Below are 16423 nucleotides of genomic sequence, written 5' to 3' on the forward strand. Positions count from 1 at the left end.
CACGTGTGGGAAGAAGATAAAAGGGTCCAAGTGGACGTGGGGTTCTGGGATATGAACTTTCAAGCCCATCAAGATTTAGTTCCTGAAGCAAACACCCACTACCTTTTCAGCAGTAAAAGTCAGAAGAGAGACATAAAACACAAGATTCCTGCTCCCAAGTTAACATATAACTTGGTACAGGAGACAACTGAAACACCATTAATTAGAAAATAGTCAAATACCAAATAAACCCTGAATAGTCATTGGAAGGACTGATGCTGAAGCTGAAGCTCCAATACTTTGGCCACTTGACACAAAGAGAAAAGTCCCTGCTGCTGAGAAAGATTGAGGGTAGGAGAAGGGGACAACAGAGGATGATATGGTTGGGTGGCATCACCAACTCAATGGACATGAGTCTGAGCAAACTCTGGGAGATAGTGAAGGACAGGGAAGCCTGGCATGCTGCAGTTCAAGGGGTCGAAAAGAGCTGGACACAACTGAGCAACTGAACAACAAAAAATACCAAATGGAGGTAATTAGTAAAGATTTGAACTTTCAAGGCTTCTGGTCCAATACAATAAATACAATACTCTACATAAATATGATAACAAACTAAGTATGTTTTTAAGATCACGGGTCCACATGTGACAGTTACTATTACAGAAGCAGCATTTGGACAGAGGGTTATCAGCTCCCATGGAGAGCTACTGACCACTGCGAGGATGACAGAGACAGGAGGTGGTTTAATCAGGAAGTAAAAACTAAGGGCTCAAATAAATAAGAGATGGGAGAAAACCAAACTTAAAAGAAGAGAAAATCTGAGTGTCTATGCAAGCATGAGTCAGCCACACAGGCAGTTATTTTTAAAGAGACAGAAGGAGCGTTGCACTCGGGAGGGTCACGTGACGGCCCTTCCCCAGGGCAAGGCTCTCTTCTTTCCAGAACTTCATGAGCAGGCTCAGGGCGCCCCTGGACGGGAACCCAAGCAAGGGGAGAAGCTGGCGGGCTTCCAAAGCAGAGCAACTAAAATGACTAAAATGTCAGGAAATGGGTCCTCGGGGGACACATAAAGGAAGTGCAGTGCTTAGGCCAGATAAGGGATGGCCCGGGAGGCGGCCGGGTAGGTACAAGGGAGAGCTTCTTTCCCATGAGGGACAAGACGAGAGGAATGTGATGAACCTGCAAGGACTTGGAGCTGGATGCGCTATAACAACAAGACAAACAAGAACTCCCTGGCTCTGATTCCTGTGAGGCTCTGGAATAAGTTACCAACAAGCTTCTGAAATGTCCTTTCCAAAAGACATTTTACAATGCAGTAGATGACCATCTTCCTAAAATGTCCATCAGTGTCCTTTCCTACCCTACAAACACAGGAAGTGAATATTTTAACTATAAATAAAAGCTCCGTTAAAAAAAAAAAAAAAAACTTACTAAAAGTTGAAGCACAGCAAAGCTCTTCACTGTTGCTTCATTTTCAAAATGCATCAGAAAGTTATCAACTCCATAAATGCACTTATTTAGTCAGAGATGGGTCCCAGTCAGTCAGTCAAGTCACTCAGTCGTGTCCGACTCTTTTCAACCCGAATGGACTGCAGCACACCAGGTTTCCCTGTCCATCACCAACCCCCAGAGCTTGCTCAAACTCCCAGAGCTTGCTCATCATCTATCAAGTCGGTGATGCCATCCAACCATCTCATCCTCTGTCGTCCCCTTCTCCTCCTGCCCTCAATCTCTCCCAGCATCAGGGTCTTTTCAGTGAGTCAGCCCTTCTCATCAGGTGGCCAAAGTATTGGAGTTTCAGCTTCAGCATCAGTCCTTCCAATGAATATTCAGGATTGATTTCCTTTAAGATTGACTGCTTTGATCTCCTTGCAGTCCAAGGACTCTCAAGAGTCTTCTCCAACACCACAGTTCCAAAGCATCAATTCTTTGACACTCAGCTTTCTTTATAGTCCAGCTCTCACATCCATGCTTCCCTGGTGGCTCAGAGGGTAAAGCCTCTGCCTACAAAGCCTGAGACTCAGGTTCGATCCCTGGGTCAGGAAGATCCTCTGGAGAAGGAAATGGCAACCCACTCCAGTACCCTTGCCTGGAAAATCCCATGGATGGAAGAGCCTGGTAGGCTACAGTCCATGGGGTCGCAAAGAGTCGGACACGACTGAGTGGCTTCACTTTCACTTTCACTTTTCTCACATCCATACGTGACCACTGGAAAAACCATAGCTTTGACTAGATGGACCTTTGCTGGAAAAGTAATGTCTCTGCTTTTTAATATGCTGTCTAAGTTGGTCATAACTTTTCTTCCAAGGAGCAAACGTCTTTTAATTAAAAGAGATGGGCCTAGTCACATTTTAAAAAGCCATCAGCTACTCTGGATAGGAGAGAAAAAATGATCAGAACACAGATAAACTGAGTAGAGCATCTGTCTAAAAACATGGTGTGGGCTCTCGAAGGAGGGGTGGGAGAGGGTGAGTGGGGTGAACAAAAATCAGCCTCAAGGAATAAAGCACACATTCTACATGCAGCATCCATGAAGGGACCCAGGTAGGGACATCATAATCTTTCCTAACACTAATTCTTAAAAGTCAGAACCCAGCTACAAAGCTCATCTAGTCTCCCTGACACACGTTTAGGAATCTAAGACTTTCCAAAACTCTGCCAAAGAACAAGATTAAAAGACGAGCATTTTAAATTATTTCAGCTATATTTCCCCCATGTCATCAAAAATCGGAGAAGGCAATGGCACCCCACTCCAGTACTCTTGCCTGGAAAATCCCATGGATGGAGGAGCCTGGTAGGCTGCAGTCCATGGGGTCGCTAAGAGTCGGACACGACTGAGCGACTTCACTTTCACTTTTCACTTTTATGCATTGGAGAAGGAAATGGCAACCCACTCCAGTGTTCTTGCCTGGAGAATCCCAGGGATGGCGGAGCTTGGTGGGCTGACGTCTATGGGGTCGCACAGAGTCGGACACGACTGAAGCGACGTAGCAGCAGCATCAAAAAGAGAGAGAAATAGGGAGGCAGGGAGAGAAGAGGAGGAAACAGTCACGGATGGTCAACACATCAGGAATTCCACAGCCGCTAAGGCCCCAGGAGGAGGAGGGAGAGACACAAGGCCCCCATGCTCCTCTCCCAGCCCAGGGTCAGCCCAAGCAGGTGGCAGAACCAGGGCAAAATGAGAGGTGACAACATTTGCAGTCACTAATTCACAAACAGCTTGGAAACCTCAAGTTTCAGCTGCCTGCTTAAAACAGAACAAAATGTCTGATGACATGAACATGACAAATGTCGATTAAGGAAATCAGCAGACTACATACACCCGCATGCACTAGGGCGTGTACATACACACACACAGCTTACTTCGCAACACAGCTGACACGCGGCATGAAAAGCTCTCATTCTAGGAGGACCAGAAGGCACTCACAGTGCTGAGCGTTCACAAGCTCCCCGGGCACTGAATAGCAGACCCTCGTGATCCCAAAAAGGGAGATGGCAGGTTGAGGAAATGAGAGGCAGAGAGGGGGTCTGCCAGGGGCCAAATCCCCCGCAGTCCACACCACCACGTCCTCCCAGGACACAGAAAGCAGCAGCGCCCACGGCCCCCTGAACCGTCTGAAACAGCCTCATTTCTCTGGCACCTCCCCTGCCCTGAATGAAGCCCGTCCACCCGGCGGCTCCCACTTTTCTCAGCCCACATGGCCTCCCGATGCCCCCTGACCACTCCTCCAAATGACCCAGTGCCTCCCTCCTCACGTCCTAAGCCAAGTGTGCCCACGAGGAGGAGCAAGTCCACAGCTGCCCTCGCTGCCCTCCCGCCCAGGCTCGTCTGACCCCAGAGAAGCTCAGCCACTGCCCCCGCCCCCGCCCCCAACTGTCAGCATCAACAGGCTGCCGGGACAGCCGGTCAGGTGGGAAGGACAGATGCGGGGCGCCCAGGCCCCTGCAGGGCAGCACAGCTGGCCAGGGCACGCTCCGGTCTCAGCCCTGGGGACGGCAGCACAGAGGCAGCCCGGCCAGCACCCCGGCCCCCCGCCGGGCTCCCCAGCCCCCCGCCTTCCTGCACCCCCTGCTCAAGGCCCAGCCCGCCTGCCACCCATCTGAAGACACAGACACGCCTCTGGGGACACTGAGGAGCTCCGGGCCCGGGGTGACGCGGAGGCACATCTCCTGTCATCTCACCCAGACGACATCCAGACACTAGCCTCAGTCCATCCTGGACGCTCACTATCGAAGCTGGTCTTGGTGTGGGCAATTAGGTCAAAATTCTCAGGGCTGCATAGGAACTCAGATACAAAAACCCCGAGTTTTAGAAAACAGGAAACCCTGGCCTGTGGAAGAGAAGTCACTGTGGCGAGTCACCAAGCCAGGACTGATGCCATGGCCCCATCACTTGGCACCACATGGATGGTCCTCACGTCCCACCTCCTGACATCCTCGCAGTGTGAGCAGCAAGACTAGAATGCCCCATGCCACAGCTGGACTTTCCTGGACTCTGTAAACATTCCACATTGTCTCCTACTGAGGACCTTCACCTAGCATTTCACTTTCAGCAAAATCACTACCCTTGTACAAGACAGTCTGGGCTTTCAAGATCTTCTAATACTTTGGACTTGTCCTAAAAATAGGTAGAAAATAGGAAAACAAAAGTACTAATAGTATCACATACAATGAAATACATGATTCTGAACTTAAGTAATTAGACTGACCAAAAATGGCAAACACATTTAGAGTCAAAAACTTAAGCTCTTCAACTGTTGCTCAATGGTGGGGGAGAAAAAGTAAAAATATATGAAATGCTGGAAATAATATATCAGTGTGTTTAAAAGACAAACTCAACCATGAGAAACAAAAAAACAAAAAAAATTGACACATTTGGTAACTAAATACCCCTTTGAATGAGCTGAGCAAATAAAAATTTAAGGCCTGAGGTTTAACTTATTCCTGACATTGTTTCATCTATGTGTTCAATGTGTTAAAGAATTTTTAAAGTTCTATAAAAATACATGTTTAAGAACTAAGCAGTTATTTAATCAGCAGTGTCAGAAGATTTTCAGCTCTAAGGAAATATAATCTCCTCCTAAGAAATCTAACATTCAGCTTTCAGCCTTAGTGTCCAAACACCTTCCAGGAACCTTCTATCAATACCAGGCTGCTGGATCCCACAATGACCTTCTGCCCTGTTGCTGTTGCATTATTTGTGGAGGCGGAGAAGCTTCCTTCATATGAATTACAACCAGGTAGGGAGCACTTTGGGCATTCCAGGTGGCACAGTGGTAAAGAACCCACCTGCTAATGCAGGAGACCCAGGTTCAATTCCTGGGTCGGGAAGATCCTCTGGAGAAGGGAATGGCAACCCACTCCAGTATTCTTGCCCAGAGAATTTCACGGACAGAGAAGCCTGGCGGGCTACAGTCCGTGGGGTCGGACATGACGTAGGGACTCAGCATGCAGCATGCATGGAACCCCTCCAGCCAACTCGCATTTCATCGTGGCAGTTCTCTGCTGTCCAGGAACACTCACTACATTTTAAACACACTAGTGAAAAGTCACCCCTGTTCATCCATTGCTGAGTTACATAAACAGTGAACATACAGTGTTCTAAATTTTTGTCCTTGTTGAAAAATACTTGGGGAAATTTTTAATTCCTTAGTTGAAGGGAAGAAAGTTGAAACAACAGAGCAAGCCTTTCGGCACTCTACTAAATGCAACTTAACAGTTCATGCGCACACTCTGCTTACTGCTGCCTTTTTGCACGTTTCACAACTCAAATAATCTACTACTCAACTGCCGCTGGTGCCTTCCTCCCCATCCTGCTGTCCCAGGAGCCCACTGGCAGGCTGTCTGTGTCTGCAGTGACAGGCCCGCCAGCCTTCCGGAGGCCAGCGCCCATGCTCTGGATGGGGTACGGGCACAGAGACGGCCAGGGCAAGGACGGCCCCACACACATGGCGCATGGAAGTCGCGAGTTCTCTTTTTATAGTCACGACTCTCAGAAGTCTTTGAAATTGAGAAAAAAAAAGTGAGGGGGTATACACAGTATGAGGGCTTCCCGGGTGGCACAGTGGTAAAGAATCCACCTGTCAATGCATGAGACAAAGGTCTGCCCTTGGGTCAGGAAGATCCCCTGGAGAAGGGCATGGCAACCCACTCAGTACTCTTGCCCGGAGAATCCCATGGACAGAGGAACCTGGGGGGCTAGAGTCCATGGGGTGGCAAAGAGTCGGACACGACTCAGCGACTAAACAACAACAATGCACACGATGACAGAAGCTTCGGGAGGACGAGGGCTGGGATCCGCAGTGAAGGAGCCCACAGTCGGCACCGCGCGGCTGCGGAGAGGCTGGCTGCCTCACACCGAGGGCTGCCCGGGCCCTTGCACCTCGCACAGGCGTGCAGCGTCTCCACCGTGGCCGGGCGGGACCCTGGAGGCCCGCCAGGCTGCGGGAGGGAGACCAGGTCACAGACACGCGGGGCACCAGGCCCCGTGCGGAGGGACGGGGATGGCAGGCGTGTGTGCACCAGGCGACCACAGCAGGCTCTGCTGTGAGACCCCGGGGCTGGGAGAGGCTGCGGGTTCGGGGCAAGTAGGACAGCCAGGGGTCAGACCGGGCCCCGGGACGGCATCGGTGCTCCAGCACCCGAGGGCTCGGCGTCACAGGCTCACAGCGGCCGCGGGAAGCGAACACGGGGCCGGCCCGCCGCCGTGCAGGCATCCACCGGCCCTCTCATACCAGGACGGAGCACAGGCCAGGGACAGAGAGCCGGACAGAGCCCGCTGGATGCAGCACTGACAGGACCAGGGCGGTCAGCAAGGCGCCTGGGGAGGCGGCCGGGGCCCTGCACAAGCTCCTGGGCCCCTCCAGCCACCCTCCCAGGCCACAAGATGCGGCTTTCTTCCCACGCAGCAGCCAGAGCAGGGACAGCTCTGAGTGACGCCACTTTGCAGAAAACTGCACACGGCTGACAGCATGTGTAACAGGATCCTGTCTCTACTCAGTTTTCTCCTTAGGGAAGAAAACACACCAAAAAACCCTCACAGCGGTCACCTCTGGAGATTAGGATCAGAGACAGTAGAAGCCTTCATTCCCCCTGTACATCCTCCTCTACCACAAATTTCTTAGGATGAGTACTTATTATCTTTAATTTCTTAAATGGAGAGAAAAGCAGCACGTGGTCATTTAAAAAGAATGAAGTGTGTTAATTTAGTGCCTCGCATGCTCACAATCCATGCACTCTTCTGTGTGTATGAAGTGAAGTGAAGTGACGTGGCTCAGTCATGTCTGACTTTTTGCGACCCCACAGACTATAGCCTACCAGGCTCCTCTGTCTGTGGGATTTTCCAGGCAAGAATACTGGAGTGGGTTTCTGTGTGTATAGTACAACTCAATAAAAAAAGGTGTCTTCTTTTTAAGAAGGTAGATGTATACGTGCTGAGACAAGATTTCCCAGACATATTCTAGTCATCAGATACACAGAGTATGGAATTCCACTTATGTAAAGAACCAAAACAACCAGATGCATACACATACAAACATATACAAAGAGATAAAGAAAGACACACATTATACTTTCAAAGTGATGAATTTTTTTGACAGCCAGGATGTTTTCAGGAACTCATTTTGAAATCTGCATTTTAAAAATAACAATATTGTTCAAATAAAAATAGTCCTTAACTGCAAAGGGTTGGTTGAGATTTACACGGTAAGATCATGATCCATTTGTGGTAGAAAACAAGAGTCATTTGGCGTTTCTCTGCTGGGCACAGGCTCCCTGCCCAGCCCAGCCCCGAGCCTCACTGCCCTCCTGACTCAGGAACAAGGTAGCGGCCAGGCTGGGGTGGACACAAGGACAGAACAGGGGTCAAGGGTGAGATAAATCAATAAATAAGGAGACGTCAAGAATGTCTGCGACAGGGCTTGGCAAAAATGAGCAACACCTTTGTTTATTTTGACTCATCCACTGGGAAACATCAAAACCTCCCCACCTCACCATCCCCTGTCCAAACCGCCACCTGAACACCCAAGTCTGTCCAGGAGGGATGCTCCCCTGTACCCAGTGACCCAGCTGCCAGGGGAGCTGGTCCTGCCTGCCCACTTTCACCCACCTCCTGCCCCCGACCAGATGCTCACTCCGGGGTCACCGCCCTCGGTCACGGGGATGCCCCTGTATCTCACCCTGAGCTCTGCGGCCTCCCCACCTGCTGCCTCCCTGTGTGCATGCTCAGTCAGATCTGCCTCTGTGACCCCGGGGCCTGGAGCCCTCCAGGCTGCTCTGTCCATCAGATTCTCCAGGCAAGCATACTAGAGTGGGTTGCCATTTCTCCACCAGGGGATCTTGCCAACCCAGGGAATCCAACTCATGTCTCCTGCATTGCAGGCAGGTTCTTCTCAGTACCCCCTGGGAAGTCCCAGGAAGAAGGGAACAGGACTTCAACTTCTAGGTCTGGGAGGGCACAACTCAGCCCCTCATAGTCAGCTTCATGGAAAGAGGGAAATGTAACCAGGGAGAAATGAAAACAGGGGAAGGGGATTCACCTATGCCCCGGTTTCTAGAACTCCTCACCTTCCCCATCTCCTGGTCCCCGGACACCACACTCCAACCTTTTCTGCCTGAGCCTGACGGTTGTCTCAGGCCCAGAGGCCCTTCCTTCTGGCTCCGAGCAGAGCCCGGACCAGTGTGGCCACATGGTGCGTGGTTCCCAGTGCCCAACGCAGTGTGGCCCCAGGGGCTCGTCTCAGGTCACGGCCTGCCCCTCGCTTTTCTCTCCCTCTGTCCCCGCTCGTTTGCAGGCGCCTGGCCGCATTCCATGTGGGTCAGGCCCCTGGAACACTCTGCCCCTTCTCCTGCCCAGCCCCTCCCAACTAATTAACACCATTCACCCTGAAGACCCCAACTCAAATGCCTTGGCCTCAAGAAGCTTGTGAATACACACACACATACACACACACACGCACATCCCTCACCCTAAACCAGGCCCCTGCCCATCCTCTCTCCAGCTCTCTCTCTCTCTCTCACATACACCCTCATGCTAAACCTGCCCCTCATCCATCCTCTACCCAGCTCCCTGCCTAACACTGAGCCCCTGGGATGACCTAGCTGCACTGTTCACACACTATCAAAGGTGTGTCTCCCCACCAGATTGACACGCAAGTTCCTAAGCAGAATCTGCATCTGGTTTGCCCAGTTCTATCTATTCAGCAGCTAGGGCAGTGCTTGGCACCTAGTTAAGTGCTTGATCAATATTTGCCAGATAAAGGAAAGACTACATGAAATACAAATTAGTGCCAACCAGGGGTCGTGTGATCAATGTTGCTGAATATGCTCACGTTGAGGGAGCAGCAGTGTGAAGCTGTTATGTAACAACACCTAGACAGACGGACACAGGCACAGGTGTCAGCTATGGAACCAGCGGGGCCACAGTCGGAAAGCAGAAATCTATTCCATTAGTCATAACTCTACAGGAACCACTCAAACACGCTGTCCATGTCTAACTGTGCATATACTTATATATGCAAAACCCATCTTCAGTAGGTATTTTTCAGTCCATGGAAACAGTTATCTACAGTCACCCCCGCCCTGCACCTCATTTCCCTGGTCACCTTTGGCTCTTGGATCAAAGGAATTCTTTGCATGAAGTAAAGAGCTGCCAGCTCCCTGTGGTGACATCGACCCAACACTTTTCCATTTGATCGTTCATATGAGACAAAGGTCCATCTAGCCAAAACTATGATTTTTCCAATAGTCATGTATGGATGTGAGAGTTGGACCATAAAGAAAAGCTGAATGCCAAAGAATTGATGCTTTTGAGCTACAGTGTTGGAGAAGACTCTTGAGAGTTCCTTGGACTGCAGGGAGATCCAACCAGTCAATCCTAAAGGAAATCAGCCCTGGATATTCATTGGAAGGACAAATGCTGAACTGAAGCTCCAATACTTGGCCACCTGAGGTGAAGAGCCAACTCACTGGAAAAGATCATGATGCTGGGAAAGACTGAAGGCAGGAGGAGAAGGGGCAACAACGGATGAGGTGGTTGGATTAGAGAGCATCACTGACTCAATGGAATGAGTTTGAGCAAACTCCGGGAGACAGTGAAGGACAGGGAAGCCTGGTGTGCTGCAGTCCATCAGGTCACAAAGAGCTGGACACAACTCAGTGACTGAATGACAACAAAATGTGGCAAGAAGGGCTTCCCAGGTGGCACAGTGGGTAAAGAACCTGCCTGCCAATGCAGGAGAAACAGGAGACTTGGGTTCAATCCCTGGTCAGGAAGACCTCCTGGAGGAGGGCACAGCAACCTACTCCAGTATTCTTGCCTGGAGAATTCCATGGACAAAGGAGCCTGGCAGGTCGCAAAGAGTTGGACACAACTGAAGCGACAGCACGCACACACATGAGGCACTAAACACTAAAATTCCAGGAACAGGATGTGTGTCATATGTCAGAAATGTTCGTATCTGCTGATAACAGCCAGTCTCCCTGAGACACTAGCATGAGAAAGCCACATGGCCACGATCTCACGGAACGAGGAGCAGATTTGCTCTTGTTCAGTCCCTCATCTCGTTCGACTTTTTGCAACTCTGTGGACCGCAGCAAGCCAGGCTTCCCTGAAGACTTCCTTCACCATCTCCTGGAGTCTGCTCAAACCCATGTCCATCAAGTCAGTGATGCCATCCAACCATCTCATCCTCTGTTGCCCCCTTCTCTTCCCGCCCTCAATCTTTCCCAGCACCAGGGTCTTTTCCAATGAGCCAGTTCTTCACAGGATCATAACCAATAACCAAACAGCGTAACAGGTGCTATCAGCACCAGCTTCCGCCACGGTGGGTCTAGGCTCTCACATCCCCTGGCTGGTGTCGGAACAGCTAAGGATCTGGGATTCTCTCACCTCAGGGGACACCCCAGGGGCTGGTGGACAACTCCAAGGCTCTCACTTTTAAAAGCAGCATTTCCTAGTTTGGGGTTAGCAGATGCAAACTAGTCTATACAGGATGGATAAACACTAGGTCCTACTGAAGAGCAGGGAAATATAGTCAAGAAGCTGGGATAAACCATCATGGAAAAGATTAGGAAAAGAAGGTATGTATAACTGAATCACTTTGTTAAATAAATTTTTTAAGAGAAATAAGAAATAAAGGAACATTTTCTGAAATGTACTTATCTTTTAGGTGCTGGTGCTGTTTCCGTATACCCGGTTATTTTGAATATTTCAAAGTAAAAGGTACCAGTAACTGCCAGTGAGAAATTATTTTAGACTAGGTGGAGGAAAAGTTCTTTATATAAGAACTGCAGCATCTGCATCCACCCACATTACCGAACAACTTCGTTTGTTTGTTATTTTGTCCTCCACTCTCAGTGCCATGTCCCCTCCTCCCCCGCCAAGTAGCAGACATCACCTTCTATTTTTAATGGCCTCAACTACCTTATCCGAGTTATAAGGCTCAAGCTCAGTTGAGCTTCTTGGCGAGTAATTTTTCTTATGCTAAAGAAGAAACACAAAGTAAGTTAGGAAAACCATAATCAGTCAGAATAATAATACTGACGTCATCAAAACCTCAAAATAACATATCTAAGAAGAGTGTTGGTTAATTTTGGGAGATTAACAGCTCAAATAAATGAACATTCCAGCATCACGCTGTCAGTTTCTATGTAAGAAAAAAACAAAACCTTAGAATTCAAAGGACACCAAGTTGAATGCTGAGCCCTTGTCTTAAATTTCTTTTTATCAGTAATCAAACATTCACCACATTCCTCACAACAGGTAAGGCAACCTGTCAACTGATGAGACGCTTCTATTCACAGCCAGAAGCTATGACTCTCCAGCATAATTAACAAGGAAACAAAATCCTTCCAAGAAGCAAATCCAGTCCCTAGTTAAGAGCAGCAGACCTGGGTCAGGTGTCTCAGAAACGACCAACTTGATCAGAGGTTCTGAGCTTGAAATATTCATGAGTCCGTGAATGCTAATCGTGTAAACTCCTTTTAAAAAAAAAACCAAAATCTAAGAAAACCCTATAAGCAATTTCATAACTAGGGGGCTTCAGATATGCAAAGAAAACCTCCAAAACACAAAGTTCTCACTGTCTTAAAAAAAATGGTAAATGTGACTTAAAAGAAATCTGACAGCCTGAGGATAAAACTGTTTTCCAGCGATTAACACACTTTCTGTACTTACCACCTAGTGATGCAAACACACAATTAGTAAGAGAGGGGCTTGAGAAGGAAGGAGAGGAATGGTAGAAAGGCAGTCTGTCTGTTACAGCTCCCATGGAGCCACACCTGTGAGTTGACACTATGTAACAACATCCCAAAGGTCACTCCTACATTACATAAAAAAGTCAGTTCTGTGTATTTACTATGAGTATGTGACAAAAATATTCTCATCCAGATTAACTGTTCTTTAAAACTGCATTTTCTCAATTTGGCCAATCATTAAAATCATTTCTTCCAGGATAAAAAAAAAACCAAAAAACAGATTTGCTTTAAATGTCCAGAACTACTTTTGAGGTTTACAAAAATGAGAAAAGCATGTTTCATTAGGATGTCGTCACCTGCAACATAATTCAGATTTCTTCAAAATATCTTACCTTCTAGAAATTTCTGTTGTAACTGTCGAGATACTTAGCTACACTTGAAATTATTTCAGCCCAAACCCAAAACCCCAGAAAAATCTTTCTTATGGAAACATTTTGTTTCAATCCCTATAAAAGTCAACATAAAGCTAGATTCTCTGCTGTCTTAGCATGGCTCTCAATGACAATCTGTTGCTACAGCAACAAAACTCTGCTACCTGTGGCCATGATTTGTTAAAAATTCCTCCAACCAGAAAATTCTGTGCTGTGCATTCATAAAACCCATAGAATGGCTCCAAGCCACATAAAAATTGAAGCTCAATTTCCCACTTATGACCTACCCACACACCTATTTATAATATGCAAACACATATGCATACATACATGCATAATTATGACTCTTCCAATGCCATCAAAAAGGTAAAACCACAACAAATTTCCACTTCACATTCGGCATAAAAAACTGCTGTGTTTTAGATTTCATTGAATAATTCCTACTGTTTCTCAAAATTTATCTTAAAAGGCCATAGAGGCCCACCAACCAGGAGAGAATTCTAAAAACAAAACCATTTATTATTTATATCCAATCTCATTCCAAAAAAGAAAAAAACAATTCCTGACACATAATTTCCTATCTGCTCCAATGATGTGGCTCCTTCAGCAATGAGTTGATGTAGAAAACACCCAAAGAATAAAGAAGACATGCGAACATATGCTCGGAACAACCACCGCACTGCCTCCGCAGGCTACTCACCCTCACCGGGGGGCTCCAGGCTTGCGCCCGCGGCTGGGGTCCACCCTGTGAGCTCGGGCCATCTTTGGGGCTGCAGGTGGCCACAGCACTGCTCTGAGCCCTCAAGGCGCTGGTGCAGTTGGTGCCACTGCCCCCCACAGGGCCGGGCTTCCACGGCCGCTGCTTGATGCCGTCCAGAAGTCTGACCAGCAGGATGTTGCTCGGAAGCTGCTCCACACCCGAGCCAACCAGAGTCCGGCACTCGGGACATCTGAGTTCATTCCGGGAACCGACGATGCCCAGCAAACAGCGTTTACAGAACGTGTGCTGGCAAGGTAAGACCTTGGCAGAGGCATCCAGCCGCTCCAGGCACACAGGGCACTCCAGCAGATCCAGCAGGGCCGACTCATCCATCTTCCTCTAGTTCACCCAGGGAAACGCAGCAGTGACACGCATACTTGTGTGCAGCTCGCAAAGTGGCTCATGTAACATCCATGTCAGACGCTGCTCTGGGGCCCCCAGGGAAGAGGAGGGAAAGACAGAGAAAGAGCACCATCACTGGGGGGTAAAGGCACAAAGAAGAGCCAGGAACCCAACAGCACACAGAAGTGCTTTCTGAGAGAACCAAGCTTCGCTTTGGAATACATGGTGCCTGAACTCCAGAGTCAACAACTGGAAACAAAATAGGCTTTTAAAGCAGTTCACAATAAATCCGTGAAGACATCTAGTTCACTGTGCAGGAACAGCTATCAAGTACCACAGGGGATTCTTACCATAAACAGGATTTATGAAATGCAATAGAAACATAATTTCTCTGGCTCTCAAAATGAAACCTGAGGCCTTAACTAAGTCCTTAACTTATCTAAGAAGGTGAAAGTGGCAAATGACCTGTTTCCTCCACCTGAAATTCCTTTTAAATCCAACCAAGTTCCCCAGCATTCAAGCCACTTTGGTGGTTAAGGAACCACTCCTTGAGTGGTTCGCTTGTGGCAAATGATCCCAGTATTAAATACATATGTTTCTTCGCTGGTCTTAAAAATAGAATTGTTTAATCTTGCCCAAGGAAAACGAGATGAAGGCTGACAATTCTAAAGGACACACCGAAGATGGGCCTGAAAGCAGCTCAGATATAAACGTACCGCCCTTCAGGGCAGCGGCTGACAAACTCGGAAGCGATTTCTGAACGGCCTGTGCTAATCCCATTCAGAAAATCTGGCAAAATTATCACCCAAAGAATTTGAGAATGGAATGCTGGACTGGGAACCGCGAGCAGAATATGAAAATAGGGCCATTCAGGAAAAAGCATTCAGAAAACAGCCTGCACACTCTCCTCGACCCCTGGTTCAGTGTAGGCGTGCCCAGGAGAGCCAGGTGACGGTGTGGATGCGGGCGGGGGCCTGGCCGTCGCTCCGGTGGCCGCAGGTACTGCGGGCCCGCGTGGACGCCGGGCCAGGTGCCCGCGCCGCCAGTGTAGACTCTCCCGCGACCAGAGGCAGGGGGCCGCCCTTGCAGACGCCGCGGCCAGGTGCCCAGGGCGGCCCTCGTCGACGCCCGGGGCCAGGTACTAGGGCCGCCCGCGTAGACGCGCTCCGGGGCTGCTGCTAGGGCCGCCCGCGTAGGCATCCCGGGGCCAAGAGCCGGGAGCCGCCCGTGTAGACGCGCCCCGGGGCTGCTGCAGGGGGCCGCCCGCTCAGACCTCGCGCCCCGGCCGGCGGCCGGGAAGGCTGGGCCGGGCCGGGTGGGTCCACCCGCCGCCTGGCCGCCGCCCCGGGCCTGGCCGGACAGGAGCCCCGCGCCCTCGGGAAGTTTCGGGTCTCAGGAGCGCCCGCAGCACCGCGTCGCCAGGTCCCCCCGCCGGGCGTCCGGGCGCCCGTCGCCGCAGTGCCCGGGGCCGGCCGGCCGACCCTCTCCAACCCGGCCCGGGAGGCTCGGGGCTGGGGGCTCGGGGCGGGGGGTCCTACCTCAGCGCGGCGCCCTCTTTGTCCGCACTCCCCGCGCTCTCCCGCTCGCCCGCCTCGGACGCCCGGCAGCTCCGGGCTCCGCTCGTCGCCCGCGCGCTCCCGCCGCCGCCGCCTGCCTGGCCCGGGGAGGGGGAGGGGAGGGGGCGGGGCCGGGCGAGAGGGGGAGGAGCGCTGGAGAGGAGGGGCGGGGCCGGACGGAGGAGGCGGGAGATGGGCGGGGCCGGGGGGGCGGGGCTGGGCGGGAAGGGGAGGTGCGCGAGATGGGGGCGGGGCCGGGAAGGAGGAGGGGGGAGGGGAGGGGAGGGGAGGGGAGGGGAGGGGAGGGGAGGGGAGGGGAGGGGAGGGGAGGGGAGGGGCGGGGAAGGAGGAGGGAGAGGGAGGAGGGACAGGGACGGAGGGAGGAGGGGCAGGGACGGAGGGAGGAGGGGCAGGGACGGAGGGAGGAGGGGCAAGGAGCGCCGCCTGCCCTCCTCCGGCGTCCGGGCCCTGCCGGGGGCCGGGGGCCGGGGGCCGGGGCGGGTCCGGGAAGGGCCGGGGAGGGCACCCGAGCGGCCGCCGCAGAGGCTGGGAGAGAGGTCTAGGGGGGGACGCGCTGGCCGCAGAGGAGGCGCGGGCGCCGCTGGGTTCCTGGACACAGACCCTACCGCGAGCACTGGGACCAGGCGAGGACCCGGAAAGCGGGACGGGCGGGAAGCCCAGCCCCGGACCCGGGGTCAGCCTGGCCGGAACCAGCCCCGAGGCCTCTGCCTACCTTCGTTCCCCCCAACCCCGCACACACCTGTAACGCCAGACACACACCTGTTAGCCGAAAGGTCCTTTGAAAAAACGTCGTCCACAGGCGTGGGGGGTTGTTTCTCATGCTCAGTTTAGAGGGAAGATAAGTTAAAATTTTGTCATTGATCTCAAAATTGTCATTTTATTTGCATTACCGTCCACTCAACAAACGTTTTTCCCAACTACCCTTCCTCAAAGGTATTCAGAATATAAGGAGAAGTGGGGACACATACTCCTTTGCGAGAAACCGCTGCCTGCCCTTCACCCAGCCCAACCCTCTGAAGGGAGTGGATGGTCCTTTAAGGTCTGGCTGGGGCCACGGCAAAATCACTGCAGGCAAATGAGAACCACCGGAGTAAGGACACCCTGTGACCCTGCAGTCACCGCTCTCTCACTGACTGCGG

The 16423-nt window shown here is 51.1% G+C and overlaps 1 protein-coding gene across 4 annotated transcripts in view; it reads right to left on the minus strand.

The window, feature by feature from the left end:
- The window catches only part of SH3RF1 (SH3 domain containing ring finger 1), a 153624-nt gene extending 138250 nt beyond the window's left edge, over window positions 1-15374 (minus strand). For 2 of the 4 annotated variants that reach the window (XM_043890614.1, XM_043890613.1), the window contains exons 1-2: window positions 15246-15346; window positions 13306-13793 (exon numbers count right to left, since the gene is read on the minus strand). In XM_043890614.1, the coding sequence (XP_043746549.1) occupies window positions 13306-13698 (393 nt within the window). In that variant the 5' untranslated portion in view covers window positions 13699-13793; window positions 15246-15346. Of the gene's footprint in view, window positions 1-13305; window positions 13794-15245 lie in introns of all 4 variants that reach the window. The other 2 variants (XM_043890612.1, XM_043890611.1) reach the window with 2 other exon arrangements.
- Between the last annotated feature and the right edge of the window lie 1049 nt (window positions 15375-16423).

The sequence above is a fragment of the Cervus elaphus genome, chromosome 29, assembly GCF_910594005.1.
Source record: "Cervus elaphus chromosome 29, mCerEla1.1, whole genome shotgun sequence".
NCBI lineage: Eukaryota > Metazoa > Chordata > Mammalia > Artiodactyla > Cervidae > Cervus > Cervus elaphus.